Source organism: Ascaphus truei, chromosome 5 (assembly GCF_040206685.1).
Source record: "Ascaphus truei isolate aAscTru1 chromosome 5, aAscTru1.hap1, whole genome shotgun sequence".
NCBI lineage: Eukaryota > Metazoa > Chordata > Amphibia > Anura > Ascaphidae > Ascaphus > Ascaphus truei.
Genome location: NC_134487.1, coordinates 125,057,501 through 125,071,450, shown reverse-complemented (window position 1 = coordinate 125,071,450; position 13,950 = coordinate 125,057,501). Strand labels below are relative to the sequence as shown.

At 39.9% G+C, this 13,950-nt stretch overlaps 1 protein-coding gene across 1 annotated transcript in view; it reads right to left on the bottom strand.

The window, feature by feature from the left end:
* The window catches only part of C5H12orf42 (chromosome 5 C12orf42 homolog), a 456,508-nt gene that overhangs the window by 148,274 nt on the left and 294,284 nt on the right, over nucleotides 1–13,950 (bottom strand). Inside the window, exon 10 of the mRNA XM_075599098.1 lies at nucleotides 5,844–5,924. Coding sequence (XP_075455213.1) covers nucleotides 5,844–5,924 — 81 coding nt within the window. The remainder of the gene's footprint in view (nucleotides 1–5,843; nucleotides 5,925–13,950) is intronic.

Here is a 13,950-nt window from a genome sequence, read left to right as displayed (position 1 = left end):
ATTAAAGAAAATGAGTATTAAGGACCTAAGGTTATTTATTCACTTTATGTTTCTTTGTATACTTTAACACTGTGTTTGGTGAGGGATTAAGTGTTGTGGTATTCACATGCTCCTTGTTTGATTTAATATACTTTTTTTCATGTGATGTAATTTTTTAATATTCACATTCTTGCGGTTTGTGCAGCCGATTTAGTGACATCACTGCTCTTGATATGCATATTGTTTTTGTTTTTGTCTTTTTTCTATAAAGTTTTTTTCTATAAAGTTTTTTTAGTTGTTGGCCAATCGGATGCTCCGCTTCTTCGGACGAACAATTAGATCAGTAAAAACTCACATTGCAGATCATGTTCGTCTGATAAAGAGAAAAGATTTACCGCACCCAGTCCCTAGACACTTTTCTAGATGTCCTAGAGGAGGAAAAGCTAATTTTTCTTATACTGCTATTGAGCACATCCCCTGTCACGCAAGAGGTGGTGATAGAGAGGGTATGCTAAATAAACAAGAAATGTACTGGGTGTACACTCTGAACACTCTCCATCCAGCCGGCAACAACCAGGAGTGGGAACTTAAACACTTTCTAGTTGGTTGACGGTATGCGTGGGGAGTGTTTTCGGGTGTATATCACAGGGGTATGTTATTAAAGATAATGTTAAGTTTCGGTAGTTGTTATTATTATTTTTTTATATAGTAATTTATATTCTTTCAAATATTCATAGAAAACTCATTCATGTATTCACTTATAGTATCTGTATTTGTATTACAATTTGATTAATATTGTTCTTTATCATATATATGATCATTAGTTTTATTCACTTGAATTATATGATATAAGTATTATCAGTTATCCATACAATGATCCATCCGATTATATTATTTATGTGTGTGCACAATCAGCCTTTGTTTTTAACAATGTGTCTTATATAATTCTGTTTGTTTCACTTGATTTTAGAACATTTGTGTATTATGTTTCTTGTTGCATATGCCGTCCTTGGATATAGGGGGTGACGTGGTAGAGAGATTAATTGATTAACTAGTCTGCAGGTGAAGGGGAAGGTCCATCCCTGCACTGATTTGATTGTGGTGACACGTCATCCCCTATATAAGGTTCGTTAAGATGCATGGGTAATCACTCTTTCAGAAAGTCCATCATAGGACGAAACGTGTCAGAGTTTTTTACTTTTTCAATGTGTTGGCTGTTGGAAATGCTGTGACCGTGGTTCACATTTTTTTCTTATTCCACTTCTCCATTCAGACACAATACAATAAAATCAATTTCCTTTAATAATCCAATCTGATCTTCCAATCAAAATCCTCAACTGCCAATCAAAAGCCACAAATGCCAATCAAAAGCCACAAATGCCACTGAAAACATTGCATTTACATTGTATACATGATGCATACAATCTATGCACCTTATACATTCTGCAAATGAATGTTAACAATAACATATTCCAAACAAAATACCAATACATCCAAACAAGTATACTATTTAAACCAATCCAGTAACCACAAATCAATTAGCATTCAATAATTAAATCCCTAAACAATTTACAGTCCATCCCTAACAATTAAACAATTAACTAATTCAATCGTTGAACAGAACAAGTTATCCTCTGAAAAAATATAAGTACCAACAAGAATACAATATACAAAAGCAAGCCTCACCCTGACCTAAAGTACACCATACAATAGCAAAAATTACATCTATCTAATTTGAAAATACATGACACACACATTTATGCATAGCAGCATAGCCAAAATAATTTAAAACACAGCAAATCAAGCTTTTAAAACAACATCATTTCTTACCCTGTATGTATATATCGATCTAGACATACATACATACATACATACAGTGGCAAGAAATGATATACCAAAAATAAATTAATACACATGTAAAAAGCTTCTAAAAAAAGAACAAGTTAAATAAAATACATTTCTTTAGTTCACGTACCATTACTTGACCCACTCACCGACTCCTGTTGAACAGCTTACTCTCGAACCAATCCACCATGCACAGGAACCCATAAAATAAAAAACCATAAAATAATAAACATTAAAATAAAAATCCAAAACAATCCACGGGTCTTCTATTTGTAATCCATCTTCATCTGTATTCTTCTTACTTCTATCTGCGGCTCTCTTCCGGGGTCTTCATGTCTTCTACGGCCACGCCCTGGCCTTCTTCTTCTGTAGGAGGTCCTTCCTCCTCGGCGTCTGCCTTCAAAATGAGACGACATAGGCTTTTAAAGGCCTATGACGTCACATTTTCGTCATGGTTCCCACGTGCCTGATTGGCCTGTGAAAACCATGTGTTTTGGCCAAGAAAAAAAAAATGATGACGTCACTTAAAGGCAATGAAAGCACAGCCAATCAGAATGGCTTTGCTTCAATTGCCTTTAGGATGACGTCATTAAAAGAAACATGGCCGGCCTCACATGGTACGGTAGCCAATCAGAGCGTGGGAAGTCTATCCCTACTCTGATTGGCTCTAGTACCATGTGACAGGCTTTCAATGATGTCACATCCGCTCTCCCCCCAAGCCTCTGCCACATGGTATACTAGAGCCAATCAGAGTTGGGATGGAGTTCCCACGCTCTGATTGGCTACCGTACCATGTGAGGACGGCCATGTTTCTTTTCATGACGTCATCTTAAAGGCAATTGAAGCAAAGCCTCTGTCACATGGTATACTAGAGCCACGGGTGACACCTGCGGGGATGAAGCAGTGGTCCCACATCTGTGGGGGAACCGCGGACCCGTAGTCTGCGGGGAAGAACCGGTGGTCCCACATCCGTGGGGGCACTGCGGACCCGTAGGTGCGGGGATGAACCGGTGGTCCCACATCCGTGGGGGCACTGCGGACCCGTAGTGAGCACTCGTGAGTTCCCCAGACCCTCGTGAGAACCACCCGAGGCCCCGCAGACACCTGTGGGTCTGACCCGGGGCTCCCAGACATCCGCGGGCCTACAGTGGGGATCCAATTGTGGCCCACGGTGACCCAAGGAGACCACCTGGGGGCCATGGCGCTTGGTGGGACCCACCAACAGGCCTCCAGAACCTGTGTGAAACAAGTTGCTGGTACCCTGTAGGTCTGTCAGGTGACCCGCCAGCCCGCCGGGGACCCGCGTGGGGCTGGGGTATGAACCCTGTATGTAAAAGAATAAATCATGTATTTATGGGGGGGCACAGGGGGTGGGTAATGTATTTAATAAATAGAATGATGCTTATTGTGGGGCAGTGTATTGTTTTTATTGTGGGTACTGGGGGTGGGGGGAGGGGGTATTGGCCCCAAGGGTATGTGGGTAGGCCTCCCTTGTGGATAGTGGGTGAGGGTGGTTAGGCCTCACGGGGTGGGGGGTTAGTGTGGGAGGGTATGTAGGCCTCCCGAGTGGTGGGTGAGGGTGGGTTAACCCCTTAATGACTGAAGCGGTTAATAACCGCTATGGTGATTAAGGGGTTAGGGGACATTACATTGGATGTTTTTATTCTTGTGTATGTTTTGCAGCAGCGGAGGGGGCATGGCCAGGATGAAGATGAGGATGGCCTTCATCGTGGCAGCCGGAAATGGGTGAATGCTATATGTATTTAATGTATTGATTGTTGTTTATGTATTTTAAATACACAGGGTGTGTATGTTGTTTATTGCAATGTTTATTGGGGGCAAATGTCCCCAATAAACATGCTATTCTGCCTAAACCCCTTCATTGCCTTAGCGGCTATACGCTATGGTAATGAAGCAGCATTTATGTATTTTAATAATATTGTGTGGAAGCAGGGGGGCTCCTGAGCTGAACCGCATTGATTAGTGGCTCAGAGACCCCCTTCTTCCCGAGTTACAGGTCCTGGTTTGGGGCATCGGTTACAGTGTCGCCGCCATATTTATAGCGGGCACGGCGCGAATGTGGTGCTATAAAGATGGCGGCGACACTGCCACCCGATGACACATACCGGGGCCTGTAACTCGGGAAGCAGGGGGTCCCTAGTCCACAAAGCAATGCGGTTCAGCTCAGGGGACCCCCTGCTCAAAGTACACTATTATTAAAAATACATTCATGCTGCTTCGTTACCATAGCACATAGCCGCAAAGGTAAGGAATGATTGTTTATTTATATATGTGTTTTACTCATAGTGTAGATGTGCAGAGGGTCTCCGGAGCTGAACCGTTTTGGTTTTAGGTCCGGGGACCCCCTGCTTCCTGAGATACAGGCCCCTTTATGGGGTGCCGGTATCCCTCTGCTTTGTTTACATTCCGCGGTCACGTGATCGGGACCTAAATGCAGAGGGATACCGGCACCTCCTAAAGGGGCCTGTATCTCGGGAAGCAGGGGGTCCCCGGACCTGAAACCAATGCGGTTCAGCCCCGGAGACCCCCGGCACATGTACACTATGAGTAAAAGTTGTTTTGAAATGTTTTTATTTTGCCGATGTTTGCGCAGAGAGAGCAGCGGGTCTCTCTCTGCTGCAAACACATATCGGCAGAAACGGCCTATCGCCAGTTTATCGGGAGCCAGGATTTTTTATCACTGGCTCATCTGCGTTTTGCTTTTGCAGAGATTCGGCAGGGATCGGCATGGATTCGGCCCTTACTGAATACTGCGAGGGCAAATTGCCAAAATCATGCCTATCGGCAACACTTGCCGAAGAGATTTTTTTGGCGCTTAGTGCATGAGGCCTTCAACTTCTTCCAGTTATTTCAATTTTCGGAAACTTGACACAGTTGTTAAGTATCACTTTGGTCTTGTTGATATTCATACGCAGGCTCACATTCTTACTTCCTTCGACATGTTCTCCAATTTGTTGCTGGAGTTCTTCTGGACTTGTGGCAAAAATAACAATGTAATCTGCAAATCATAGGTGACTCAAATATTCACAGTTGATTTGTATTCAATTTTCATCCCAATCTAATGTCTTTAATAACTCTTCAAGTGTTGATGGGAGAAGCTTTGGTGACATGGTGCCTTCCTTTTGCACTCCCTTGCCAACCCTTATCTTGCTTGTATCTTCAAGTACAGCATTTGTATCTTAACATTTTTCATATATCTACTATTTTTCTTTATATACAAATAAAGGCTAAAAAAATACAGGCCGTCTTGTGGATGCTAACAACATTTGCTGTACTAACACATGTAAGCTGACAACTTCCAATCACGAGACAGATCCCTGCAAACTCAGTGAAAACATCTATTACAAATTCACAAATTGTGATTTTGCAGGTAAAAACTGTAAAAGACAGAAATTTTCTTTTTTGCTGAAGACCCAGATGCCTTTAACCTCACTTAAGAAATCCTGAACCACTGCTTTATCTCTAGAATTACCCAAAAGGTTCTAACAAAGTTACTGTTTGAGAACACATGTTTATAACAGATTTCAAATTCTACTACTCGTAAGTATGGCTTTCAGAGACTGTAGACCTAATGTAACCAACATACAGTATAGCAAGACCTTTCAGCTATCCTAAATAAATAAAATTCACTTGCAGACTACAGGGAATGTTGCAGGCATAGGAAATAAAAAAGAATCATGATTATTCCAGTATGAAACCTCTAATCTTACATTGATTCATTAATTTCCTTCCTAAGTTCCTTATACACTTCTACACAACATCCAACAAGAAAGATAGGAAGGGATGTTGACATGAAAGTACTGTAGAGGGTTTTATTTGACATTTTTTATGTGAAAGAACGATATAGTTCCTCAGTAATTTTGACTGGCACTGTTGGTCTATTTTCCACATCAGCAAATAGGGCATTTAGGTAAGTTAATGGCACAGTAACTGAAATAAGCATTTTCCCCTATTTGCTTATTAAAGTTCTAGCCAAACATGTGCAGCTGAGAACATACCTCTGGCATTAAGAAATTTGAGTCCATTGTTTGTGAAAACAGTCTTTCCATTTTGCGCTGTATTTTCATCTGTAAATAGTTCTAGGAAGAAAAGGAGTAAAGAAAACATAAAGTATTCTCTTTTACTATTACTGGTTACCAACAACGCTTTCAAAAATAGTTTGAAAAGTAATTGGAGAAAACATTTAAACCAAATTCCAGAGAAACCATACTGTATAATATGCATTAACATTATTAATTCCAATATGAAGTTTTCAATTCTCATATTCCTTTAAAAATGCAAATAACTAGTACCTGTATGTGCTACAATGAATTGAAAAGTGACATTTATTGCGTTAAAAGACATAGATTTTATTTTTTGGAGCATGACATGGGTACATTTTGCATTATACTGTAAATGTACGTTCATGGTGCAGCAACTCTTTCAAGTATGGAAGTACAGTATTCTATACTATTTTGAATAAATATGATAATTCGTTTTAAGGACTCCTGTAACAAGTTGTAAAAATTGCAGTGTTGCCGAAAAAAATGGCTTAAAAATGCCAATCAGTTCCACATAGAATATGCATCCGTGAAAACCATAAATTAATACTGGGTGTGGTTGTATGCAGAAATGGGAAGAGTTCACTGGATGAGTCTTTTAATGCACATGGGGTGTATCGATTCTTTACTCTTTTTTATTTTGGTAAAAATATTGTGTTTTCACTTGAGGGGTACAACAATAAGAAGGGGGGTGGGAAATATAATGGGGAACCATCATATTCCAAGCACTGTACTTACAATAAATAAGCATTGACAATTGTTACATCTACTAGTTATCATCATTGGGTAACCTTCCCTTATTCACTTTAGTAATGACTATAAAGTACCACAATTTTGTCTGACCAATACTTGTCTTCTTTGACTGTGATTTTTAGCTTTACTATATATATATATATATATATATATATATATATATATATATATATATATAAAGCAGAAAATAGCCGTGTTAGTCCAGTTGCGATAGTGCAGAATAAATGAGTTCTTCAGTATTAGGTGATACCTTTTTTATTGGACTAACAATTTATGTCATAGGACAAGCTTTCGAGAGTTCTCCTCTCCTCTTCAGGTCAAGCAATACTGATATACAAAGGATTCAATGGCTAATACAGTGTAGAGAGAGGGGAAAAAAAAAACAACAGATATTTACTGAAGATAATGTAGGGTGTTAAGTGTTTGAAGCCAGGGGACAGTGTCAAAGAAAGGTGGGGAGGGAAGGGATGCAGGGGGGGAGAGTAAGTGTGGATAAGAATTGAGGCAAGCAGGATAATTACAAACAATTTTGATAGGGTGTGAGAAAACCCATGTCCGCATTAAGTGCTTTGGTTTTGGTGTCAAAGAGTCTTATCATTCTGAGTTCAAATGTTTTCCGTTCTTGGGTGCTTTTAAACATTCCATTGAGGATTTTGATTTTTAAATGATTTATGGAATGATCTGGTTGTGAGAAGTGACATAACCGAGGGCCAAAAAACCCTACACGTTTCGCCATGCCTCAGAATATCGGCTTCCTCAGGGTTCACTCTCTTGTTTCAGTGTTCTGTCATACCAATAAATTGTATTATGCTATGTCCTTTTCATATATTTTTTGAGGAGGACTTCAGTTTGTAGCCATCTTCCATTTGACTGCTTTGTGGTCATTTGACTACAACGGACTGGCTGTGAGTGCTTCTTTTCACTTATTGGGCACTGCACAGGATCATCATTATTATTATATTCATTTCTATAAACTTATTTGCGCCTTTACCGTAGTTTTATACCCTGACAGGACTCCAAACTCCTTAAGAACTACTTGAAGATTGGGGAGAGATGTCAGAGGTTTCCTAATGGTTAAGATGATATCATCCACAAAGAGTGATAACATATCTTTCCTTCCCTATTGGGATTCCTTGAATATTTAGATTTCTTCTAATACCACTTGCTGAGGGTTCTATAGTTAAGGCGAACAGAAGGGAGGATAGTGGACAGCCCTGTCTTGTTCCGTTTGATATCTTCATTCTATTCATATTACCACCTGGAATCTTAAGGAGGGCAGGGGGGCAATCGTATAAAGCTTGGATCCCTTACAAATACTGTATAGACCTTTGGGTCCTCACCTGAGTCCCTCTTACTGTAATTTACTAGCCGCTTTGTTCCCTTCATCATAGTATAACTGTTTTGTCCATAATAGTTTCTTGTCTATATTTTCTAGTTGAAATTGCTTCAAGTCTTCACCTGCTTTTAGCAATGAATATACATTTATTTAGGGAGACTTTTTATGTTTTCTCTCGAGAATTAGAATTTTCTTCTATAAGATCCAATAAGAATTTATTTTAGTTTTATTTTTGTGTGATGCTATTGAGATAAGCGTACATCTAATGGTGGCTTTATGGAACTTGAATCTATACACAGGTAGCCTACATTTTGTGTAAAAAAAATCTTCTATCAATTCTTTTATTCTTTTTTTATTTTATTTCTGGGAAGTTTACAAGGTTAGCCTCCATTGACTATGTCTCGTAAGGTTAAAAGGGATCTGGAGTAGTATCTCGACAGGAGCATGGTCTGACCATGTAATTGGGCATATATTTGACCGTAAGACCCCCTGTAGAATATCTGCTGTCACCTAGATCTGGTCAATTCAGGAGTGGGTGTTATGCCGAGGGGATAAGGGTGTGAAATCCCCCATGGGTGTATTCATCACAGAGTTTGGTGACCTTCCAAAATGTAACCCTACCTCTAGACTGGCAGATTAGACAGGTTAGGTCCCTTAGGAGGTACTGCAGGCGCATGGATCGTGAGTCCCACCAGCGTATCTACCACGCATCACGCCAGCATTATCTATTTCTTGCCACCCTGGGGCCGTGCGCCACCCCCACCTCTAGGGAAAAAATCCTCAAGGACTTCTCCCAGACCCCAGGGTCATCCGAATCCTCTGGATCTGTATTGTCCTTACAAGTAATAGACCCTTAAGATATTTCTAATAACCTTTTAAATATTTTATGCCTGATGACCTCTATAACAGTCAGATCTTTTCATTTTTATGGTTAATGTGTCCCCATTTTTCTTAATTAGAATTCTAGGTACTTTTCAGGCTAACCTTTTCCCATAACTATTAGACTAACGTTAGATTAACAGAGCCTATTGCAAATAACAAATCTTTATTAACAAAAACATTAATATTTTGTGTGGGGTTTGCCGCCCTTCAAAACCAGACTGGGCAGTCCCACTAATCACACATATCACAGTTGGTTAAAGACAGCATATTATTAACTTGTGGGAGTCTGGCCATCCCTGACCTATGACTCCCCAAAATACAGGGGAGAAAAGAGAAAAAAGCATTTTGAAAAATGACAGTACAATATCGCGACTATCTCTGAAATAATTATCTACAACAAAGCGAGTCATGCGTTCAGGTCTAGGCCAGCATTTGTTCTCCTTTTTTTCCACCATTTCAGTTATAACACTAGTTCTATATTGTAATTAATAAACTTTTATCTAGAACCATAAAAGAATATAATTTACACCCTGGAAAAGAAGCATGACTTTTTAGAGAAATACATCTGAGTCTAAGTTGAGATGGGTGACTCTCCCATGCAAAAAGGGTCCTCTTATCTTGGGAGAGGTTCAGACCATACTCCACGTGTTCGTATCGGAGCAGTATATGGCCCACCATTACCGTTGATTTGAAAGTGTCTCTCCGTTGTTTGGATTGCAGTTAGTATTGATTCGGTCTGGTCTGTGCAGCACTTTATTTTGAGCATAGATTCACGCTTTATCTCTTTCAAGCAGGCTCTGTGCTCGGGCTCACTCCTCCTGGATCCTGTTGGGGAATTCCCTCCCCGTCGGTCACTCATGCTGTCCCATTCCGTCATCTGTGGGGCCTGCCTCAGATCTCTTCCTGGGGGGTTCCTTAACTGGCAGTGAGCCTCATTGTTGTGTCTGAGCCTCGATGTCGCCACCCTTCCTCCGGCTGCTTCCTTGGAGTCATACCAAGCTCACACTGGAATCGCTCCATTTCCTCTGGGTATCGCATGGAGTGTTGCTTACCATTCCTATCAACTATTAAAGCTGCAGTTCAGTTTAATTCAGTTCTTGCACAGTATTTTGGGTAATGTAGTCCTGGAATATGATTGACTGGGCAGTTACTAGATACAATTGGTGCACTGCTATAGAGAGGGTGGGGCTCGAGAGCCAGAAATTATCAGAAGGGGAAAGGGGCTGTCCCTTTAGAAATGCTTCCTACATTAGAAACATCAAAAATGTCTTTAAAACATTTTTTTGGAAATGCTACAAGTATTTTCTCACAGTACAGAACTGATTTATTTAAAAAAAAAAACACATGTAGGATATTGCTTGGACTGCTGCTTTAATTAGAAGGGTAATCCCCAGTGATACCAGATACCTTTCTCATGGAGTATACTGGTAAGCAGTCGCAGATCACATCTTCTGAAGATAGTTGGTCGGGCGAGGTCATTGAAAATTGGAATTTGGGTATTTTCAAATGTGATATCTTTGCTGTTTCTGCAGACTACCAGTATTCTTTCCTTTGTTTTGTAGTGGTGTAGTTTTGTTATAATGTCTCTGGATTTAGTCAGCTCCAGTAGTCTCAGGCCCAGGGCCCGATGGGCCTTACCCATTTCCAGGTCTTTCTCCGCCAACCTTGGATCCAGAGACATGAAGAGTCTCTTCAGATAATTTTTGAAGTCTGTTATGGGGACAGACTCCAGGACATTTCTAACCCTCAGATTTTTACGTCTCTTGCAGTTTTCAATATCCTCAAAGCCCTCTTTCAGGGTCTTAATATCCTCTTTCAGCCTGAGTACCTCATTGACTGTGTTCGCTTGGAGCTGCAGGGACTCTCCTAATTTTTGTTCTAACACCGTGGTCCGGTGAGACAAGAGGCCACCTCCTCCTTGAATTCCCCAACCGCTTTATTTAGTTCGGTTTGGAAGGATCTTGTTATACCTCTGGAAAGACTCTCCATCTCCTCCATTGTAATAATCCTTAGCTCCCTTCTTCCTGTTTCCCCTGCTGGCCTCAGGGCATGTGCGAAACGATAAACCACCATCTTCCATGTCCGCAGCTAGTAATAGGCCTCTATTGAAGAAGCGGGAGACCTCCTGAGCCATAGTTTTCTTAATTTTTGGTCCGTTTGGAGACATATCTGTTCTCTCTTTACTCCGACTTATAAATATATTATTTTCTTATACTTGGAAATAGGATTCGGGTATTATAGCGTTGCATTTACTGCGCACCCTGAGGAGTTCCACTAGCAGACGTCCATCTCCCTCAATGTCTCGCGAACTCCCCTCCCCCCTGATTCTTTACTTTTTTTAAATATGTATATTATAAATGATCTGCTGGTCCAAGCTGCTGTTAGATTAGTGTCCCTGAAAATCCTGCACCAATAGTTAAAACAAAAACAGACTTTGATATATTGCAAATTACATTCCTAGTGACAAATGAACTATAAAAAACTATTTGAAATATGGAGGTACAGTATTATATACTATTTTAAATAAATACATGAGCATTGTTTAAAGGGGCAATGCCATTGTGTCTTGTAAGTTTTTGTTTGTTTTAATAAATGAAGCAGTTCCATACATTTACAGTAATGCAGCTAAGCTACCGATCGATCAGCGAAGATCCTGCTTCCCAGGGCACCAAATATGGTTGCCTATTTCAAAAGAAGAAGTGCTGTGGCTTCATAAATGGTTGTGATAGCAACCCAAGGAAGCTTAATACATACAACATTATTTAAAAAAGGGCACAAAGACTGGAAAAAAAAGAAAAAAGTGCCATAAGTATTACCTAATACTACAGAACTGATTAAAAAAAAAAAAAAAAAAACACAGATAGAATTTTGACTGAAATACTGTTTTAAAAATAAAAATGTTAAGGGCAAGTACTACATCAAATGCTTAACTGTTCTCATTTTTAAAGATTAAAGTAAACTTGAAAGATAACAATACTTTCAAAGAAATGTATGACAATTTTTATTCAGTTGTTACTTCAAAAGCATCCCTTCTTATAGTTTTTTTTAAATGCCTGGAGTCCTCAAACGAGGCTTCTTAAAAAGTCCTGAATTGATCTTTACCAAAATTATCACATCAGTATCATCATAATCTATTTAAGTAAATACTGCACCGACACACTTTATTCGAGCAAATACCCAGTATGTACCTGGCAGATACCTGGAATGCGCCGCTCCTCACCTCTGACAAGCCCCGTTGCGTTTGCCTTCCCAGCCTGGGTTCATGCCTGGCTGACGGGCGGCTGATCTGTTAAATGATAATGACTAGGATTTAATAGGCTGCAATGCTTCGCGTGTCTACCAGATGGCATAAATTCATGAATTGTAATGCAGTATATATATATATATATATATATATATACTGTGCAGTATTGCAGCCAGTGGGAAAAAAATGCTTCAATCCCTGCCTGGAAAATAACCCAATGCACTCGGGCAGAAAACAGTCACAAACCTCAATACACCCGGGTATACCCGAATTCGTGGGAGTAGCCGAGCTCGAATAAAGTGTGTCGCCAGTGTACATTCCTCCAATTAAGGGGCATCGCAATACTTTACAGTCAGTTGGAAAACTACAATTAAATACGGTTATTTTGTTCTACATAAGACAGACAATAAAAGTCAGTTATAATAATACATGGTTACATACTGTAAATGAACAAAGATTATACATTCAGTTTACAGATATGTCATGGACAGGCCGAGATATAATTATGGGCATAAGTAACATTTACAGACATATTCAAAATTATGTCAGAAGAGGTAGGATAGACCTTCAACGTGTTGTTAGAAGAGGCCCTGCCTCAAGGCGCTTACAATCTATAGGCAGGATAAGTAGACATTAGGTACAGTAGATGAGCGGTTTGGTGAATTTCAGAGGCAATAGAACAGCTGTAATATTACCAAACATCAGCAAACGGCAACACCCTTTGGCTGCCCTTCAGCTGCCGCCAAAGGCTAACGTCTTTGGGGCCACTGAGGTGTTATGTCCCAGAGATTCTTTGTGGAAATTAAAAAAGCAGACTTGGCAACACACAGTACCTCAGTCAAACATGTAGAGGGGAGAGGCTGATGGACTCCAGGTGGTCTGAAGTTGCTCTTGCCTTCATGCTGTTAACCCCTTCCATGCTGGCTTGATGGACAGGGGCAGTGAAGGCATAATGGGGAGCCTCTCTTCTTATACACATTATCTACTGATATCAATACACATCACTCACCTGACAATTCTAAGATAGTTATTATGCAACCCTGTTAGCAAAGGATCTCTCATCACCCTAGTGCATTTTTAACATGCTGTTATTTTGGAAAGAAGAGAAAATGTCAACAAATAGACCCGTTTGGCCTCTACGGTACCATGGACAGCAGTGAAATATTCCAGATTCAACGTTTATAATTGGTGATTCTGGCACAGTACAGGCCTAATAAGAAAATATACAACACCCTAAATACTTGCTTCTGATCAAATGCTTTTTTGAAACTGACAGGAAGCAGCCAAAGAGAAATTTACAGGCATTCTGCCTAGGGTTGCATAATTTCCGTATAGGACAGCATGAAGAAGTCCCACTGTCACCAGCAAAGTACGTTCTAATCTCCTGGGTATTTGTGTTGTCAGTGAAGAAAATCTAAACATATAGTAAACTAGGAATTCAAAATGGTTTAAAGTTTTTGTGATTTTCAAGATCAGAAAACATACATATGATGTAAAAACTGGCCAACAATTATATATAACATTTTCCTAAAATTCAATATAAAAGATGAAACAGCAAATGTATTGAACTGATTTGTCTGACAAAAATGTAGGATTTCATTGCAAATTCCAGGAAAGAATAGGTGGAAGGAAATGAAAGGATAGAAGCGGCTTGTACTGTATCTGTGAAAATGGATTTTCCCTAAGGAATTTCATACTAGTAAACAAAGAGATTCCCGAGGGTCTCGAGAGACTGGAAAAGAGCTTTTGCACAAAAAAAGTCAAACATGACATAGACTCACAGAGGGAAAAAATGGGACTAGTAGATTGTGAGCATCTGATGATTTGTTAGTGTGGTTTTCCCCAAAGAG